This window comes from Drosophila serrata, unplaced genomic scaffold (assembly GCF_035046125.1).
Source record: "Drosophila serrata isolate PLE 108 unplaced genomic scaffold, ASM3504612v1 contig_249, whole genome shotgun sequence".
NCBI classification, from domain to species: domain Eukaryota; kingdom Metazoa; phylum Arthropoda; class Insecta; order Diptera; family Drosophilidae; genus Drosophila; species Drosophila serrata.
The window spans coordinates 3,804,727-3,827,285 of NW_028257147.1; the positions used below are offsets into that span (position 1 = coordinate 3,804,727).

Below are 22,559 nucleotides of genomic sequence, written 5' to 3' on the forward strand. Positions count from 1 at the left end.
AATTCCCAAGTAGGAATTCGGAGCTCCGAAAAATTCCTCAGGATGATTTAAATTTGCAATTTTTAATTCAGTGACATCAAAGTATATTTTTTTACAGACAGATCAAATAGGCAATCTCTGACATGATAGTCTAGTTCTAATTAATATGAATTAAATCACACTTTGAGTTCATAATAAATTTATTTCACAAACAATAATAAAACCTTCTCACAGTGTAATACTAAATGTCTTAAATTATGATTTTCTGTTTTCATTTCAAGGTGGCAATTATTTTTCCCCCTGTGCAGGCTTTTGCCAAATGAGCAAAGGAAGCTGCCAGGAGCGGAACCTAGAAAGAGAGGAAGATAGGGAGAGAGAGAGAGAGATGGAGATATCCTGATAGAGGGAGGTAGCAAAAGCCATTTACACTTCCCAGTAATTGTAAATTATGTGCAACTTAGTGGAGAGAAGTAGAAGACTCCCAGCTCGCTGGCACTTTGGGCTCCCTCGATGTTGACATCAAACTAAGTGACACTGGGGGGGCCTCAGTGGGTTAAGAAGGAGGAGGTTGTGCGGTCTGAGTGTGTGTGTGTGGATAACTGCCAGCCTCACATGCAAATTCAATTAGCACACACAGTCTATAGTGTGTGTACATAAGTCTGTAAGTCGGGGAATTGAATTAGAAAATGCGCCAAAAAACAATCAAAAAGAAACCAAAATTGAAAAGTCTCTTCCTATTACTCGTCTCAAGTTTCAAATTTTTGCCAGTCAATCAATGGGAGGCCTCTGTTTTTTCCCTTCCGCCCTCCCTCTGAAACCACAATTAGGGTTAATGACATTGATAAATTGAAAATGCTGGTTATTGGGGTTTCTGGGTTGTGCAAAAACTTGATCAAATTCAATTATATGTATATATGTATATTTTGCCAGTCTATCAGTATCTTCCCTCTCTGTATTCTCTGGACAAAAGCTGTCAAGTCTTAGCCATGGCCAAGTTCCAGTCGAACTGGTCAATTTTAGTGTATGTGTGGGAGTGTGTGAGCATTGAAAGTATCAATGCTAATGCCAAAACACAAATGCAAATTGCTTGTTATTTAGATAAGCTTTCCCCCATATATAGGGTGTTAATTTGAATTTACCAAAAAGAAATCATAAACAGAAACTATAAAGTTAGCGAAAGAATTTAGCAATTAAGTAGCTAATTTTAGAAGTAGCTTTCTTTTCATAATTCCCTATAGAATCTTTAAATATAAACCTCTGCACCTGTATAAAAATTATACCAAGCTTAGCTCATAGTATGCAAATCCCTAGATGGGCGTAGATTGGTCACTTTTTGTATACTAAATGGGAACTGGAACCTACCAAGCTGTCGAAGCTGAAACTGAATGCCATATCAATTAATATAAATACTCGGCTCTCCCACAGATTCCATTCTTGTTGTTATGGAAATTCAAAATAATTCCAGAGTGCATTTAGTGGGAGTAATACTAGCACAAAATAGTAAAAAATAAATGCAATTTCAAGCTAATTTGTATCTTGATGATATTAAATGACTATCGCAGTGAGTGGAGAAATAGAAAATGGGGTTTGTTATAAGAGTTGCCAGGGGAGGAAAATGGTATTCCGGAGAGATAAATCAAATGCAAAGTTTACTTGTTGACTTTGCGGACTTTGAATGGGATGTGGGCGTTGGTCTGAGGTTGAGGTTTGCCTCTCAGCAGATTTAAATGCCAAATGTATACAAAACTGGGTGGTTTTTTCGTATATAGAAAAGGACAAAAGGGTGAGGGGTTGTGGTGGGTGGTGGGTGATGGGTGGGTTAAGCCCTTTTGCCTGTGGCTTTCGTCTATTTTTAGATGGCGAGTTTTCCTCATTTTTCGACCATTTTTGTTTGTTTGTCGCTTGCCAAGTTTTTTGGCAGCTTAAGAGCTTCAGCGACTGCATCATCGTGGCAAAGGCTTAGCAAAGTATCTTTTGACGAATTGAGATACTTAGACGAAGGATTACTTGAGCTGTAATTAGCTGTCACTCCAGCTGCGACGACAAGGAAATTTCGCACAAGCTTTTAGGGAATGCTTTAAATAAATATCACTTGTTTAATATAATATTATTTTATTTTAATAAACTTGTGTGTCGTTAAACAAGTTGCTGAGGGACTAGGAGAAAGATACAAAATATAGTTAAAATGGGTCTTTTCATGTATCCTACTTGTTCTTCTATATTTTTTCTGGAAATTATCCATAAAATTCTTGAATTATTTGTTTAAAAACAATGTTATGATTCAACAATAACAAAAAATTCATTTTTCATATTGGTATTGATATTTACAATGATATAGAAGGGATTCCACTCATTTTTCGTTTACGAATTTGTAAACTCAAATTTCCCATTAATAATGCTTCAAGAAACATTTAATAAATAACATTTAAATAATTATCGATATAAAATCGATTATTATCGAGTATTATCCTTTCTCATATTTAATATATATCCAAAATATAAACACTCGACTCACCGTATTCCGTTGACATGGCGCACATGGGCTGATGATGGTGCGGATGCGGGTGATGCGGATGCTGCGGACATATTCCCTCGTGCGGATGCGGTGCAATATAGTACTCCGGCGGATAGAATTCTCCCGGATACGGAATATAAAGCTGTCCCGGTGCCAGAGGCACTGGTGGCGGCGGACCGATGCCATTCGTGCCGTTACTTAGACCAATGCCGTTGCCCGAACCACCGCTGCCACTGGACAGGCTGCTAACGCTGCTAGCGGATGAGCCACCGCCACCACCACCACCACCGGCTCCTCCATTCGGGGATGGAGCACCTGCACCTCCGCCATGTCCATTTTCATGGGGCGGAGGGGGCGGTAGATTCGGCGGTGGCGGCAATGGGGCATGATGCAGGGCATGGGGCGGCGGCGGCGGCAGGTGATGATGATGCTGCATTGCAGCCATTAAGGCCAACTGCTGCTGTGGGTGGTGCAGGGCGCAAACGGGCGGCACTATCTGAGCGCCCTGCGGCGGCGTGGCAGTCTGCTGGAGCAGCGGCGGAGATGCCGGCAGCGAGCAATTAGAGGAGCCCCCATCCGAGGGGGAGTGTTGTTGCTGCTGCTGCTGCTGCGGGGCGTGTGGCTGCTGCACGTGCAGCACTTGCTGCGGTGGCTGTTGCTGCTGCTGCACCAGCAAATGTTGCTGCTGCTGCTGCTGCTGCTGCGGTGGTGGTGCCGGCAACATCACCATGTTGCAGGCGGCGGGCGAGGCCGGATTGCTATTCAGGCTGGTTGTCGATGAGGTGGTCGATGAGCAACTGCCGCCCGCATTATTGGTGCCACTGGTTGTACCGTTAACGCTGCTTACGACGTTGCCGTTGCTGATGTTACTCAAGTTGCCACTGTCCGCAACATTCAGTCGCACCATGGTATTTTTCGCTATACAAAACTTTGATTTTTTCTTGCCCCTCGTTCTTTCCTAGTGGGCGGCCTCCTTCAACATTGTTGCTCTCTAATTATAATTGTTTTTCTTTTCTTTTTTTGTTTATCTGCAAGAGAACATACGATGGTGTTTGTCTTAAATTAATAGGTTGTTTGGTGCCTACTGCGCCACTCTGGTGTTACCAATCCAAAAACGTTATCAATTCTTTGCTGCGATAAGGGTTGAGACGGTGTAGAGACACCCACAATATTTTTTGCCGCATCCCTGGCCCCCACCAAGTCAAGGTTATCTTCATGAAATTCCTAGGAATTCTACGCAGATTGCGCTTGATTCCTGGTATTCAGAAGTTTTTTTTTGTGATAGAAACAATAATTTTAAACAGAATATTATCGGAGAAGTGGGATTTACAAAGATTTTTATAAAAAGAAATCATCAACTTGAATATTTTGATCAATTAGAAGCTAGGTAGAAAGTTGTTCCTATGTTAAGGTCTTGAGGATCGGAGAGAGGTGCGTAAACTAAAATGTGGAAAAGTACTGCGAAACGATATATGTAACAAAACCTTATTCCTTGTTTAAATTAATTTAAGAAATGCAACGAATTTTAATAATTAAAAAAAGTCTATACAACAAATTTTAATTGTCTAGGAAAACGTCTTGGGTCTGGAGAATTAAGCAATATATTTAAACACATTTTTAAAGAAGAAGAATTTATAATCATTTTTTATATTTTGCCAAAACAAGACCTTAAGTACTGATCTTGAGAAGCGCAGAGAAGGGCAGGCAATAATTCAGCAATTTAAATGTTTAAGAATGTATACTTAATCCACATTTTTAAAGAGGAAGAATTTATAATGAATTTTTATATTTTCCCAAAACAAGACCTTAGGTACTGATCTTGAGAAGCGCAGAGAAGGGCAGACAATATTTGAGCAATTTAAATGTTTAAGAATGTGTATATAATGCATATTTTTAAAGAAGAAGAATTTAAAATGAATTTTTATATTTTGCCAAAACAAGACCTTAGGTACTGATCTTGAGAAGCGCAGAGAAGGGCAGGCAATAATTCAGCAATTTAAATGTTTAAGAATGTGTATATAATGCATATTTTTAAAGAAGAAGAATTTAAAATGAATTTTTATATTTTGCCAAAACAAGACCTTAGGTACTGATCTTGAGAAGCGCAGAGAAGGGCAGGCAATAATTCAGCAATTTAAATGTTTAAGAATGTATACTTAATCCACATTTTTAAAGAGGAAGAATTTATAATGAATTTTTATATTTTCCCAAAACAAGATCTTAGGTACTGATCTTGAGAAGCGCAGAGAAGGGCAGTTAAGAGACTGAGCAATTTAAATGTTTAAAAATGTGTATTTGATAAACATTTTTAAAGAAGAAGAATTATTGAAGTATTTTTATATTTTGCGAAAACTAATTCTTAAGTACTGATCTTGAGAATCGCAGAGAAGGGCGTATAAGACATCGCCTAGCGAAAAGTATTTAAAAGATTTCAAAAAAAATGTCTTTCATATTAAAATTTTTTTTTTAAGAAACACACCCAATTTTCCAAAGATTCTTCCATTTGTTCGCTTTGATATCTTCAAGTTAAATTGATTTAATAAGCAAACACAGACCACCCGCAATGTCAACACATGTTTCGTGTCTCTAATGTACATAAAACATAATATTTATAGAGCGAATATCCGTGCCTCCAAAAAGACTTCCGTTCCAAATTTGCTGAATTCCCTGGAATATACACCAACAGAACATGAAAGATGCTAAACAAAATAAATGTTTTCAATGAAATCTAGTGCGAAAATAAATCAAATTGAAATTATCTTTCAAAATTTGTTGACAACATTGCCGGTTTTGTGGGCAATTGTTGTTATTTTTAGTATTGTTGTTGTTGTTATTATTCTCCACGTTGCCTTTTGCGGGCCGAACAATTGCGAATTGCAGAATTGCGCATTGTGTCAATTTGACAAATAATTGAAATATTTGCACAAAAGGCACAAACTAAACAACAAAAGAGAGTGTGGGGAATATGGCGGAAACGGGGCAATGAAGGGGGCGGCCAAATGGGGGAACACCCACATGCATTTGTAAAAATACAAATAAAAAATAACTAAAATAAAAAACTGGGAATAACGAGACAGATAAGAGTGAAAACTAACGGCAAACGACAGTCGAGCAATGTTAATAGGAGCGGCGGAGCAACAACAAACATACAACAAAAGGCAGCAAACAGCAGCGGGCACTTAAATGAAAGCCCGCAAATAACAAAAAAAAAAAAAGACATAAAAAATAAAGTGAGGGTAAAAAACACAAAAAAAAAACGACGAAAGACGAAACTGCAGAACAAAACAACAAAAGGCAAAATTAAAACGTAAGCGTGTCTTAATCGTTCGATTTGGCATTCCCCCCGACTTGTTTTAAGACACTTGAAAAGATAATGTTTAAATTTAAAGGTTTAAAAAATTTTACAAATTATAAAAAGTTTAAAAAAATATAGAAAATATATAGTCAATGTTAGAAAACTTGGTTTATTTGAGTCTAAACTATTGATCTTTATTGGTAGTGAGCCAGAACACCTTAAAATTCCCAACTACGAATTCGGGGATGAACGCCCCCCAAAATATTAAGGTTAATATTTTAGAAAAGGTAATAAAGTACATAAAAGAAAGGGAACACATCTCTATCATATACATTTTTGTTTAATGGATTTTGAATAGTAATTTATATTTTTTGCTAGTGTCCCCCCATTATTACCTTTACGTGTCTCTCCCAGGTAACCCAAGGGTTAGACCTATGCTATTTTTTGTTTGTTTTTGTACCGTCTGTAAAGAAATTTGATGCCTGCGCTTTGTTGTTGGTGCTGCTTTCGTTGGGTGTTTTCATTTAGCTGTTAATGCAGCTTTACTTTAATGGGTTTCCTTTTTGGCCCTTTCGCTCGTTACGTCTGTCCGCATTTATCGCACCTTCCACCAAACTGACAACTGACCAAAGACACCTCTTTTTATTTGTATTTTATTTATTTTTGTTTTTTTGACAAAGGTGTTGGGTGTTGCATATCTGGGGAGTGGAGGAGGGTCAGTGCCCGACAAAAATCAGCAAAAAATCATTTCCATTCCGGGGGGAGCATTGACTTTTATATGGAGTGAGAGTCATCGTCAAAATATGAGAGACAACAACCGAAAAGTGAAAGAAGTGCATTCCATAAAAAATTCCTCCAGAGAGAAACTGAATGCCAAATGGATTCCGAATAAAATACATTAAGGAATTCTCAACAAAAATTTGAAGAATACCCAGAGGGAATTATTTTAAATCTGGTGACGTAAAAAGGATTATGGAAATCTGGAAATCGTTTGAGGGAAACTTCAATTACTTTCCTTGGTTTTTGACATTTTAAATGAAATGCTTTCTGGGGTTTTCTGGAAATTTCCATTTTGTTTTTGGGTTTTGAGGTTTAATAAACATGCTTGGAAGGTTTTTGAAAAAGTGTTTTATGATATAATTTAATTATACACATTTTTAAAAGTGTAAATTTATAAACAGAGGTAAATTCCTTTTCTAAAATAAGTGCTGAAGAATATTGTTCAATGAATTAGATTTCCCTTTTTATTATTTATTAAATATATTTAATGTATACAGTATACATAATTCTGTTAAAGAAAGTACAACTAATTTTGTCTGACATTTATTTCCCACATTTATATATAAGTTCCTGGAAAATCTAATTTATTTCAGAATTAAAATAAAAAACCTCTATTTCCAAGTAACTAGTTCCAATGCTCTGCTAATGAATTGTTCATATAAATTGCACACAAGTCATTAAAATTTAAATTGCTTGTGATTTGTAAGCTTTTGCAAGACACTACAGACATTTTTCCCACATAGGATTGTGCTCGTTATCTACGAAAATTCCAGGTAGCAAAGGAAAGATACTCTTGCACTGGCACCACCTCTGAAGATTGCTATCTGTGAATGGAGTTGCAAAGTTTTTCTGCAGCCATTATCATAAACTAGAAGTAGAACAATCTTTTTGTGCTTAGAAATTTCCATTGCAAATGTGAATGCGAAGTGCGAATGCGAAGTGCGAAGTGCGTGGGCTGCATTCTAATTGATTTAGTGCGTCTGCAGTGCCAGCAATTACCACAAAACAGTTGTTAGTGCTGTTGTTGGGTAATGTGGCTAAAAGAAGAAGAGGTGCCACCTGGGCCAGAAAGAAGACGACGACGAGGACGGCGATGATGACGACGATGAGGAGAAGGTAGAGAAGTAGTAGAGATGTGGAGGTAGAAGGTAAAGGCGCTGCTGCTCTGCAGTCACAACAACAGAATGAATGAAGTGCGACTGTTGTCACCTGTCTCAATATGCACTCTCGTACTGTCTCAAGTACTCCCAGAGACACCTCTCTTTCCCGCCTTAAGAAGACCCCATATAACACCTCATACACACACACACACACACACACACACCTCATTTCACCTGGGAGCCCACACACACCTACACGGGACACAAAGAATGTCAAATGTTAATTAAATTTGTGACGGTTAAATTAACATTTAAAGAAAAAGGTTTGAAAGAAAAAAAAACAAAGATAATATAATTATTATTTTAAAATAAATGTTGGGTAATATTTATATCATATTTTTAGTATTATTAAATTGTTAAAAATACAATTTTTAAATTATTTTTCATAAGTTAAGTTGTGGTTTAACTTTGGGTAACACAAAAGGAAAACTATGATATTTTTGACTTTAGTTTTAAACAAGCTTCTTTGTATTTTTAAATGTAGTAATTCTTTTTATTTATTTAAAAAAAAATACAAATTTTTAGACTATAGTTCTAAACAAGCTTCTTGTTTTATGGAAATAATAAAAATTGTTTTATTTCTTTAATAAAATAGTTCGAAAAATTGTGAAAATATTTCGAAATTACTTAAATTTTTTTTAATAAATTCTTGTCTATAATATTTATTAATAATACTTGGCAATATTTTCATTCAAGAATTTTGATTCAATTGTTTTATAGAAGCTTTGTTAAATATTTACAGTTTAATAATTATTTAAGTGATTGAGTTTTTTTTTTTGGAATATGAAATAGTTTTTAAGCTCTTGCTTTCTTAGAGCATTTTATTTGCTTTGAAGATAATCTTTGACTAAACTGTAAATATCATAACTTTAACAATTTAACAAAGATTTTCACTATTTAAAAAATAACTATTATTACTTTAAAAATATTTTTCAAAAATCCCCATGTATTGTTAGAAAATTCTTAGAACCAAAAAACTGTTGTTAGGTATTTCTAATAATTTTCCAACAGTGTAGGAGACAATGAGACACGCACCTCCAGCGCTGATGTTGACGTCGACGGCAGACAGACAGGTGAGCTCAGGTGAGAGGGGGCGCGATTGAGAGAGGGGTGTGGCATGCCACGGGTGGCACGGGAAAGGGAACGGGAACGGGAACGGGGTAGGGGAGCAGGACAGACTGAGACAGAGGACACCACGCGGAAATCTACGCAGCTTAGCAATCTGTTTCTTTCTGTTTTTTGTTTATATCTCCAGGTGAGTGTGTGTAGAGGTGTGTGTGTGTTTGTATTTGGTTTCTTTTTTTTTCTGCCATATTAAATGGCAGACATATGAAGAGGAGACACATTTGTAGACTTTTTTTTATTTTTTTCTTAACACCCGCCGCATTTGTGTCAAAAGTGTCTAGACCGGCTTCAGGTGGTTACTGAGTAAAAACTTGCCACCGGGTTTCTATTTTTTATTTATTTATGTTTTTTGTTTTTGGTGGAAAGAGAGAAGAAAGGTGCAAGGTGCGGCGGCGGAGGCCACTCAACGGCAACGCATTTGCGACACGTTGAGCGTCTTGATGAGGCCATTTGCGAGTGCTCTCGTCTGCATTTCTCCCACAGGTGAGCCATGTCCTCAGATCCGCCGCCCACCAGCCACACCAAAAGGTGTCAAAAGTCTACTGAATTATTGAGCAGATATCGGAGACGAAATGTGTTCCGGCCAAATGGACAAAAAGTCACTCAAGAGAAACTTTAAATGATAAATAAAAATAAAAAAGGAAATGGCTTTGATTTCGCCGAATTCTAGAGAGAATTATAGTCATTGGTTTGGCTCAGGAAAATGATTAAAGTCAATAAGAGAATTTTCAATGATCAACTTCTGGGAATTTAAAAATAAACTTTCTACAATTCATTTTAAAAATGATATTTAAAAATAATGTAGAATATATTTTTAAGCTTCAAAGAATTTGTTCAAATTATAATATTATATTCTTTACTTGTTAATAGATCAGAAATTATAAATTGTGTTCATGTTTCAGCTTAGAAAAATACAAAAGTCAATGAGAGTGTTTAGACATTATTTTTGAACACTTTGAAAGAAATTTAAATATATAATAATTTATATAGAATAATAATATATATATATTATAAATAAATCTTGAACCTCTATAAATTTTTAAGAAAATTTTAAATAGCTCAGGGAGTTTTATAAATATTTACTCCCTTTTGAAAGCTTGATCTGATGACTTGGAAAACTCAAGATTAAAAGTGCAGTTTAAAAACAAATACATCATTTCATAAATAATTGTTTTGCTACAAATATCACCAATGAAATTTGTAGACTCATTCAATTAAATAAATTAATGAAGCTTAACCAATTAAAAGGAAATATTCATTTTCAGCTATTAGTTTAAGAGTTTCTTTCCCTCCAAACCACGAATAGCAATTACTTTGAATAAGCAGAAAAAGGGAACCCCCTTTTGGGTGTAAGTGAAATTAGCATTCCTCGTGCTCAAAGATTTGCAGTTAAGTTAGTGGAAGTGCTAAATACTTCAGGGCTTTTGGCTTTTGGGAGCTCCCAAGTCAACACTTTCTCACTCACAGAAGGCAAAGACAAAGGAATTCTACTCCCAAGACCTAAAAACACTTTAAAAAAATCTATAAATAAAGTGAAACAATGTTTTTTAGATGTAAAAATTAAACATTTTTTCAAAAATTATAACAAATATTTGATTTGAACTTTAAATTTAATATATATATCTCTAATATATAGTTGGAACATTCGAAAACTATTTCTAATTTTATCTCAGTGCATCCTAACAAATGGCTTACTTTGTGTGCAAATAGCAATAGAGCAGAGGCAATTTTTCTAACGGTAATTTCTAACATTTACCTAGTTACCGTTAATAGACAAGTTGGCCAAGTTGGCGAGCCAAGACATGAAAAAATGCCTAGAAAAAGGTGGCCAAGAGAGAGAGAGAGAGAGAGAGAGCGGCAAAGAGGTAGAAACTGCAGTCAATGGCGGCCATTTCACAGCTTTCTTTCTTTCTTTTGCGTCGCTCGAGTGCGTCGCGTCTGGAAAATTCTCAGGGGGGCGAGGGGAGGGGGCTAGGAAAAATGCCGTAGTGCGTTTCCATGTGTCGTGGCACATTTTCCCCCTGGCCAAGCTCAATGACTGGTTATTGGTTCCGTTTAGAATGGTTTCTGGTTCAGTAAAAAAAAAAGAAAAACAACTCCCATTCGAGGCCAACAAACTAGCAACTTGCAATATGCCACACAGGCAACATGTCTCACACATGCTGCAGCAGCACACCATAATTGCATAAGCCACATCCCAAATACCTCAATAATTTCCACCTGCGGTTACCCGACAATTTTCCACCAAAATGCAAAAAGAAAAAGAAAAAAAAACCCGAAAACAAGCGACAACATTTTTCCATATGCAACAAATTGCAACTAACAACTAACAACCTGCAACCTGCAACCTGCAACCTGTTGTGTGTTTGGACAGCTTCTTCGTTTAATTACCCCCAAACACACACACTATGTTAATGATTTGGTTTTTTGGTATTTCTGGTTATTGTTTGCATTTTTCACTATTGTAGCTTGTGTTTTTCTTTTCTTTTTGGTTATCTGCTGTTGCATAAGGCGTTATAAAAACAATGCAACTACAATTTGTGGCAGCGTTGGCGGCTAATTACAGCGATTGCATAAAGACAACTTTTTCTTGTGAGCTCTGTGTGGCAAAGCCAGGTATTTTAATGACTCAGATGTACAGGGAAATGTAGATTTTTTCAGGAAAATTCAGGTAGATTTTAGAGAATTTTTGTAAAACAAAAAATTACCAATCATTCTCTGCCATAAATGAACCCCCTTTCAGCAAAGACCGAGTTCATGGCCTTCCATTTACCAATTACTTTTGGCCACTTTCCGGTTTCCATCCGCCCTTTTAACACACCACAACATACACACCGCCCCCTTTTTCACACGAAAAGGACCCTACACTAATTAAAATGTTCCCTCGCCTCGTCAAGGATATCGGGCTGCATCAACACTCGTATATCAGAAAATGCATGTTTAACACGCCCAGTGGCATGCAAAAATAATCCGAAAAACGAAGTGCGATAGTGCAAGGAAAACGTTGTGGAAAAATGGAAAATAGTAAAGGGAAACGGAGAGGGGAGCACTGCTACATAGACACACATGCAATGCGGTTTTTCAATTTCCCCGATAACTAACTAACAGAACAGAACAGGAGTAGGGTAGGGTAGGGTAGGGTAGGGTGTGTGTAAAACCACATATAAACGACTAAATGAATGCCCTTGGTCCGAAAAAAAAACCGGCAAATTAGATGCGGGTGGCACCAGAGGCCGTGGCGATATTTGAGGCAGATGATGGTGGTGGCATCGCATTATGACAATGCCCCTTAACGCAAATATTTCAACCAACAGCGGCATGCGGGCCAGATAAATACATATAGTCGGTCCGGTCCTAATGATTATCAATTTGTTGTGAGAATTTTCATTACAAAAGCCAGTAAAATAACTAACGGAATTATGGACATTTTGACGCAGAGCATAGATAACAAACAAATTTAATTAAACCATAGCCTGAATAATACGCAATATTAAACAAAAATTAGGTGCAATAAATGTATGTTGAGAGATGTAGGAAAAATAAAAAAATATTTTACATGAATAAAAAATAAATTACTTTACAAATACTAGGAATTTAATAGAACACAATAAAAATACTAAGAGTTTTCTGTAAAATACTGCTTAAACATTAATTAGAAAAGGTAAATAAAAAGAAATAAGTAAAATTGCTTTTAAATTGTAAAAGAATTCAACTGTTTAAAGCTTTGCAAAGTTCTTTATGATTAAACAACCTTTAAATATAAATTAAAAATACAGAATTTCAAAAAAAAACACGGTTTTAAGATCATAGACAAAACAAATCATTTTAACAAGAAACATGTATCCAAAAGATGTATAGAAAAAAATATCTAAAGTTAGCTAAGGTTTAAAATAAATTCGAATACTAAGAGTTTCATAGGAAACAATGTTTAAAAATTAATATAATATAGTAAATGGAAAGTAATAATTGAAATCCTTATAGAACAAGTAAAGCATTTCATTGTTTAAGATTGCACATAACTTTTAATTATTTAACTATTATAAATAAACATATTTAAATTTAAGAATTGCAAATAGAAGCTGGATTAAAATCCAAATATAAAACAAATAATTTACACATTAAATGTGTGTTAAGGGATTTGGATAAATAAAACATGGACAAAGGATAAAAACTACGAGTTTAATAGAAAATATTGCTTAAGTATTAATAAAAAATAGTAAATGAAAAGATATAATTAAAATAGACTTTAAAAATAAAGGTATTAAACTATTTAAACCTTTAAAAAGTTCTTTGTGATGTAACTACCTTAAAAACCAAGCTAAAAATGCTTATAACAATTTTTAAATATTTTCTATACTCCCAAAATTAATGTAAATAATTTCCCAGCATAAAATACCGCAAGATAAGCCCTTCCACTAAAGGAATATAAAAAAGCCCAACTACTAACCCTTTTGCTTGGAAGTGAAGAGTGATTACACTTTTTTTATGGCCCCATTGTCTGTGTGCTCCCAATTCTTTTTGCTCCCCTCATTTTTTGGCATTCCATACATTTTAAATGCAGCAGAAATTACAGTTACACATGGCAGACACTTTGGTAATGAAATAAATTATTAGAATTTATTGAAGTTTGGCGACAGAAGCGACTCGACAACGAGGACCCATCGCCAAACCATGAGCAGCCGAAGGCCATAAACTCTAAAATGTAATTTAATTGTTGTCGACAGTAAAAACTTATCTCATAAATGCAGCAATCATTGTGCCGCACACTGTTTCCGAAAGAGATGGCCTGTGGAGAGCCGGAAAGAGATGGGTATAGAGGCATAGAAAGAGATAGCAACACAGAGAGAGAGAGACAGAGAAATGTACATTTGCATATTTAGTAATGTTTGTTGGTAGCATCCTCGTTTCTGATATGACTCTGCTTTTGGCCTTTTTTATACCCTTGCAGGGTATTATAATTTCAGTCAGAAGTTTGCAACGCAGTGAAGGAGGCACCTCCGACTATATAAAGTATATATATTCTTGATCAGGATCAACAGCCGAGTCGATCTAGCCATGTCCGTCTGTCCGTCTGTCCGTCTGTCCGTCTGTCCGTCTGTCCTTCTGTCCGTCTGTCCGTCTGTCCGTCTGTCCGTTTCTACGCAAACTAGTCTCTCAGTTTTGAAGCTATCTGAATGAAACTTTGTAGTTAGCCTTCTATATACTCTCACTCGTATATATGTCGGAACGGGCCGGATCGGACGACTATATCATATAGCTGCCATAGGAATGATCGGAAAATTTTTACAAAAAAATTTTTAACTTTTTCAGTTTTCAATAGAATTGGATCAAATTTGAGATATAGCCATTTTACTATACTCTACAATTTTGCATAAAATTTTATGAAAATCGGACTACTATATCATATAGCTCCCATAGGAACGATCGAGAAATTAATACAATTAAATTTATAACCTTTTCAGTTTTCAACTGATTTTCATCAAATGTTAGGTATAGGCATTTAATTTAAGTCTTAAATTTTGTGGTAAATTTCATGAAAATCGGACGACTATATCATATAGGTGCCATACAAACGATCGTTTGATGTGGAGGAAAAATGCAAATCAGTGAATGTAAAACTGCAAATATAATATGTATAGGTGAATGAAATGAAAGCAGGTATTACTATATATATAATTTGTATTGTATGGTTTTTTATTCATAGAAGTTCTATCTGCAAGGGTATATAAACTTCGGCATGCCGAAATTAGCTTCCTTTCTTGTTAATAATTGCATTCCTTCTTAACTGCAACAGCTTTTACTTTTTTATCTCCCCCCCGCAACTTTCCCCATTTTCCCTGGCCCTTCACTTCACTAATTGGTAGAAATTTTCCATTCCGCCTTCCGTTCCTATATATATATAAATTCTGTTTTTTGTAATTTTGCAATTGTAGTTTGTTGGAGTGAAAAATTAAAAAACTCCCAACAACAAAAAAAAGAGCCCTAAATTAATTGTGGCCAAGCAGTGAGGCGTGTAATTAGCAGCATGTGGAAAGTAGGCATAAAATAAAATGAGACAGCTTTGTTTTAATTTAAAAATATTTGCAAGAAACCAACAAAAAAAATAGAAAATGAACAATTATGAAGCTGCAGAGAATGTAAAGCAGTTAGAATTTGTGTAAAACAAAGGAAAGCTAGCTTGTTACTAATTTCAATCTTGAGGGGAATCTTTTGCAGGAAATCCTTTTAGAAAAACTGTTGCTTAAATGTTAGATTTATTGGCATATTTGTTGATATGCACAGCACTTTATAATTCCCTCAGTTTCCTGTACAAAACCAAATTGTTTTTTGCTATTTCATCAACAACTTAATCAATTTCCAATGTGTCTGCAAAATCACAAAATCGACAACAAATCCCTAGACGAATTTTCCTAATGCCTTGAGGTGTGTCTATGTCGGCATACGTGTCATTCCAAAATATATAGAGAGGAAAATGGGTAAATTTTCGAAATTGCTAGTTGCATATGGCAAACGACAATCGATGCATAAAATCTACAAACAAAAACGAAAGCTGAAGAAAAATAAAAATAGAGGGGGGAAAAAATCCCAGGAATACCCCGAAAAATGTTGGAGAAATATTTATGAAGCACACACAGAAATTTCTGCAGCAATTTTCCGATTGTTGAGTTATACTACATACACAGGGAAAGAGAGAAAGGCATTGCAGTAAAAATAAAATAATAAAAAAAAGAGTTCCGCAAAAAAGAGAAATACCTAAACAAAAAATTTAATCGAAACTCAGTGAGTGCAAAAAGCAGCCCGAGTTTATTAGTTTATAAAGTTTGCGTTTTTCTGTTTGTGTGCGCAATTTTTGGTTCATGTGTGAAAATTGCTTTGCCCAAACATATATTAAAAACATTCACACACGCACCACGTACACTTACTGCAAAAAAAATATATATATATATAAAAAACTAGGAAAACTTCAAACTTGGGCTTTTCCAAACAAGCGACAACAAAATGGCAAAAATAAAAAGTGTGTTGCTCCGCTTCGCTCTCTAATTGGAAACTTTTGCCCGGTGTGAGGTTTTTCCCCCAATTATAACCAAAACCGAGATCTACTTTTTTATTTTTTTATGTTTTGTTGTTTTCAAGAGAGGGAATATTTCCGCCCTTTACCAACTAGCACTGTGTTTTTCCCCCATTTTCATTGGTTTTTTAGTGCAATATTATCAACCAGATTCAGCTTTTTGTAACTATCTTAATTTAGTTTTGAATATATGAAACGTTTTTGCTCAAAAGAGTTTCCTTTTTTTGTACTTTTAACTGATATGAATAAGTTTTTGCGGTTCAGTAATTCGAAACTCGTTTGAAGCTTTCATAAAAGTTAAGTTTTTTGTCACCATCAGGAAATAATGTTGAATTTTTTTGGCATGATAAAAAATTTTGATTGATGTCAGGAGCAACTTTAAAGACAGAAAATTATTGAAGTATACTAATTAAAAGTTTATTTATAAAATATATTGCATTGAATGAATAAAGTTTAACTTTTAATTAAAACATTTAGGGGATAATTCTGACTATTAAAATAATAACAGCAGTGTTTAGAGAATGATTTAAGAGTATATAGAAAATAAATACACTATTTCCATTAAAGTTAAAGCAAAGAAAAAATATTAAACTAAATTAAATATATTGTATTTAAGAGATTTAATAATGATAAAGACTTTTTTGGAAGGTACAGAAAATAAAGCTTAAGGTCAGAATTGATTTGAAAGGCAGAAAATTATCAAAAGTTAATTTGAAAAGTATATAATAAAATAATAAATCAATTCCACTTATGATTAAATCATTTTCTTTATACATTTAATGATTATCAGGATATATGCTGTATTAAAATTTGTCAGGATATATTATTTCCCACCGAAATTTATGCAAAGAAATTATATTAAGCCAAGTATATACTCTTTATATTTAAGATCTTCATCTTTCCGGTCCTTACAAATGTACTCCACTTATTGTGACACATAATTACACCATGATTATTAGATCCGATTATTGTTAATCTTTTCTTCAGTATTTTCCTTATATTTTTTTCGCCAAAAAGCCATTGTAAAATCTCGGCACGCAAACCGAATAAAAGAAACATTTACGAGTGCGTGATTTTTGTATTAATGCAGGCCTGTTTTTTTTATATATACATATATATGTTTTTTTGTGAGCCCCAAGTGTTTGACTGTCATGTGAGGCGACCACAAAATTGGCCAGACAAAAGACGAATCAGCCGAATGGAAAGATTTCCATGACAAATGTCATAAAATTCGTTGAGCGAATATATGTATTTATTTTCATTCTTTTTTTTTTCTCTCCGAGTTCCTTTTTATTATAATTTGTCATATTTTGTCATTTAGCATTATAGTTTTGAGGAGGGCCAGCAATTTTTCCTTCGCATATCGCATTTGGAATTTTCTTTTTTTTTTGGTTGGAGGAAGAGGGAAAAAATATCATCTAATGCCGGCGCCTATAAACTCACACCCATGTGTGTGTGTGTGTGTGTGTGTTTGAGCTGCTTGACAACAGCGGAAAAGAACGGAAATGCTGCTGCCTAACCGAACCACCCAGAAAAAAAAGTAGACAAAAAAATAGAAGAAATCGAAATATAGACAGAGTTTGGGGGGATTCCCCAAACAATGAGTTTGGGCCAAGTCCATGCCAAAACGGACATGCCAGCAGCAACAACAATAATGCTGAGCACAATTTCAGTGCTCGATGCCAAGAAAAAAGTTAACACACACACACACACACACACACACATACACACACAGGACAGGCATAACAGACACATATGCAATGGAGGCACTGGCAGAAATTAAGAGAAAGATTTAAAGGGAAATACTAATTTAAAAATATACAAAATTGATTTGATAAAAATCTACATATTATATATTTCTTAGAACTTTTTGACATTTTTATTTGATTAAAATTTTAATAATAATAATATTTATATATATTTCTTATACAGTTCTTACTATTCTTGTATTCATTTTATCATGTTAAATAAAGTGTCTTTTAATAAATAATATATTAAAAAATAATATAATAAAATCCGTTATGTTTGTTTCCATTAATTTTTATTTAGAAAACCAGAACAGCATTTTAAACCCTATTAATTTGTTAATAAAGTCAATATTCTGCTAGTTTAATTTAAGTAATAAAACTAAAAAAGAATGGAAACTAACTTCGAAAATCGTAAGTTTTTATATTGTTGCAGTTTGTCAATGATTTAAAGGACTCAAATCGAATCAGAAATCGGTCAAAACTTAGCATTTTTTGAATCAATATACATCCAGATTTTTATATGACAATTTATTTGACAAATCTAAGTTTAAAAAACTCATAACCGTTTGTCAATAAATTATAGGACTTTTTTAAATAATGTAAATCCAGATTTTTATATGGCAATTTTTTCCGACAAATCAAAGTTTAAAAAACTCATAACTAAGGCAAAAATGCCTTAATTTAAAATCGGAAAGCTTTGCAATGTTAGTTTTTGTTACCTTAATCAATCTGCATAACTAATTTAAAATTTTAGGAAATTAACATTTTTGCCAATTTTAACGATGTAACCCCTTATAATTTTTTGAAAAAATGGAAAAAATTTCAAAAAATGTTTTTAAGCCCGACATGGCTAAATCGATTCAGCTGTTGATGCTGATCAAGAATACATACATTTATAGGTCGGAAATGACTCCTTCACATCATTACAAGCTTCTGGCTGTAATTAAAATACCCTGCATGGGTAACCCTAATTTACATAAATACTGCATAGTTTTTTTTCTCTCTGTGCACACAGAGAGAGAAACAAACACGACTTTGGTGAGAGGCAGCAAACGGAAGAGACTTGACAACATACGCAACATGGGCGAAAAATGAGTGGCGACGACGACGACGACGCTGGAGACGGCGCACATGGCGTATGAGTGACGAAACTCCGGGTCAGACTCCGCCGGAGAAGGAGGAGGAGAAGGAAACAAGCAGAGCGAAGCACACACACAAACACACACACACACTCTCAAAAAAAAAAAAAATTAAACCGACAACTAAGGCACACGCCCCGCACAGATTTGATAGTTTTTATCGATTTAAGTGGATTTTGGCCTCACACAAAACGAGCCTGCAAAAGGAGCAGGGATTGAAGAGGGAGGGAAAGGGGAAGGGGATTGAAGTGGGTATGAAATAAAGGGGTGGCAGGGACACATCGCGCAGATATATAGACAGACAGCCTTGGTTTTTGGCAAACGTCGCGGCCCCAAACAAATAAACATAAAACAAGCAGAAATTTTCTGCGATTTTTGCGTTAATTTAGTTTAGACGAGGAAGGTGGTACTCTACCTTTAATTTAAATAAAGTTAATTTAAGAAGTTGATTATGGTTTTATTTTTATTTAATTTTGGGGTTTATTTTGAGAGAAATATATATACATATGTTAGTTAAGAAGTTTAAACGAATTTTATAGGTCTATTAATGCCATTAATTAAGGTGAATTAAAGTGAGATTTTTAGGTGAAGTTAATAAGGATCTTGTTTTAGTAAGAAGACTTGGATAATTTTCATAAATTAAAATTTCTATTTAGGAAATATATATAAAAAAAGCTACGTTTTTAAATATTTTATAAAAATAATAATAATTTTAATTTAAAGTTCTTGTTTGTTTTCCGTTTTATCAATACATATTAAGAATCTGAAGCTACATTGTGTAACCTTTTAAAATATCATTAACATTGTTAAAATGCACAAAATAATTTTTAGAAATGTCTACCATTTTCTTAAAGGACATTCGTGAATCTGAAATATACAACTTTAACAATAATAAAATACAAACCAATTTATCTGATTAATTATCTAAATAAAAATTCTATTAAGTATCTCACATGTTTATATTTCTTTTATTATAGATACTCCTTATAATGTACAAAGGATTAAAATAAAGAGAGGCTTTTAGAGAGCAAAATTGGGTAAGTAAGTATGAAATATTTATACAAACAGTACATATTCTAATAGCTCTACAAAATATAATAATAGTTTTAATAAAAAAGCATTAAAAAGGAACGGTCTTGTATATTATATTGAGTATCTTAAACCACCTATTTTCCCTTTTAACATTGTGAAAATGGTTAAAAAAAAATACTAAAAAATATCTAGTTTCTTTTAATTTTTTTTTTCCAATTTAAGACCCAAACCTATATTGAATTCAATGGACTCTTTTGGAACCACAAAGGGCATGCAAAGTACCCATTGTAGTTCATTTCAGAGTGCGTTTGTGTGTGTGTGCCACGATGTGCGTCTTGGCAGCCGGCGGCATAGATAAGCACACACACACACAAATAAATAAAAAAAAAAATGGTAGAAGAAAAAAATTAGAGCTTCTCTGACATCCGAAATCAAAACTCAAAGTTTTGCGTATAAAGCATAAAGCTTCGACCATGAATTGTTTAACTTTGCTCCATCAACACGCAGCCTCTGTTTTTTTCTGCTCAACGTTTTTCTTTATTATTTATATATATATATTGTTTTTTTCTTTTTTTGTAATAGTAGTAGTACAAGCAGGAAGTCTATGCGTGTGCCACGCCCACTCCGCTCTATCGCCCCTTTCCTTGATATATATATATATTTTTTCTTTCTTTTCTTTTTATCAAACACTTCTGCTAGAGAGAGGGGTCCAAGCAAATGCGTAAAAATTATGCCACAGCTTGAACAACTCGACACGAGGAAAAGGAGAAAATATATATACATATATATATATTATACATATATTTGTAGGAAAAAAAAACGTGGCGAAAAATGCGGAACTGGGGGCTATTTTTGTGGCAAGGGGGAAAATCAAGCGCGAAAAGCGGGCCAGCAGCAAACCAACCAATGCCGGACAACCAATTTACTTTTATTTTATAGATGCCAGCTTGAGGTTTTTACTAGGGTTTTTATATATACGGAGAGAGCCTCGATTTTTGTTGAAAGGCGTTAAATATTTCCCTTCTATGGGCATAAATTATGCCTACCAGCAGTAGAGCCAAGAAGAACAAAAAACCGTAGAGAGAAATAATAAAATGAAGATAAAAAATGTATTTATTTTGCGCATATTTACGCATGGGCCAAACTGAAACTATTGCCATAGAAAAAGTGCCCAGCTAAATGCGCATAAATATTAAATGAGCTGCTGGTGGAGAGTGTATCAATTGTTCTGGCCCCCAGTCCCAGTCGCATCCCATCGCAATCCCTCGGACTGGATCTTGGATGGAAGATGATGATTTAGTTTTCAGCACTCCATTGCAATAAATTCCATTTGCCAGGCCATTTCCAACTGGTTTTGTCAGGGCGACTCTGGTCTGTCTCTGCCCTATACTCTCTCTCTCTCTCTCTCTCCTAAAAGATACTATATGTATATATATCTGTATCTGTATCTATATAAAACGGAGATCCCTCCTAACTGCTTGGCACTCAACATTATAAATTGCTGCACAAGGAAGAGAGAGAGAGGGAGCAGCATCAGCAAAGTCATTGCAGCCAAACAAAAACTTATTATTTATATATACAAACATACATATTATTGTATATGTTTGCATTGCTCACACAAAGTACTCTATATAGTACTAGAGTGTAGTATCCACTCTAATAAATAATTATCGTATTGTTTAAGTCTCGAATGGAATGCCATAAATCATGCCTCTTGGCCACTAGACGTCGCGAGATATTTGACTCTGAATTATTATCATCAGAGAAGCATCAGACTGATAAGCACTATGGCGACATGGAAGACCAATATGAGGGAAAGAGACGGGAGAAGAGATGGGAAAAGTGAGGGGGGAAGAGAGGGGGGAAGTGAGAGGAAGGAAGAGGGGTCTTGGTTATAGGATACTAGGGAGAGTAACTAAGGGCTGTTGTAACCTCAAGTAACTTGGGCTTAGAGAGTGCTATGATTGTGAATTTTGGTATACGAGTTGCTTTTATATTAAACTTGTAATATATTTTAAATGCTAGGTAACTGGAACAAAATATGATGAAATTTATTACCATATCCTAGAGAAAATTTGGAAAATTAAATCTGATTAGCAATATGATTCCAAGTCTTTTAAGTTGTCTTTTATGTTAGCTGTTATTTAATTATTAAACATATAACATGCTAAACTTCTCTATGTAAACTGAGAAATATAACTTAATCAAAACAAAAAAAAATCACAATTTAGCTTAAAAATCATACAAATCAAAGTTCTTTAAGATGTCTTTGATTTCTGTTGTTATTTAGATATTAAATATTTGCGAACATTATGCTAAGAGACACTAAACGGAGATATATAACTTTAGCCACATGGCGTATACTTAATATGGATTACCTATTACTAGCCACATGGCGTATACGTAATATGGATTACCTTTTACTAATGTGGTAATATCCTTATTTCTTATGATAAAAATACTGTATCACAAATAAAAATTAAGCTGATTTATTAACCAAATTAAAGTCGTATAAGTTATCTAATTATTCTAATACAGAAAACCTCTCCTTTAGCTGTGCATAGAATTGTATCCTTTCATTATAAAACCCACTATCTCTCTCTCTCTTTATAAATATGAAATGTATTCAAGCTAACTTGGTATATACCCCATCACTTAAATCTCGTATGAATTTCTAATCTGTTTGTCTTAAATCCTAATCCCAGTCGCTTTTGAGC

At 34.4% G+C, this 22,559-nt stretch overlaps 1 protein-coding gene across 1 annotated transcript in view; it reads right to left on the reverse strand.

The window, feature by feature from the left end:
* The window catches only part of LOC110181155 (fibronectin type-III domain-containing protein 3A-like), an 86,292-nt gene that overhangs the window by 52,669 nt on the left and 11,064 nt on the right, over positions 1–22,559 (reverse strand). Inside the window, exon 3 of the mRNA XM_086832694.1 lies at positions 2,495–3,522. Within this exon, the coding sequence (XP_086688820.1) occupies positions 2,495–3,401 (907 nt within the window). The 5' untranslated portion in view covers positions 3,402–3,522. The remainder of the gene's footprint in view (positions 1–2,494; positions 3,523–22,559) is intronic.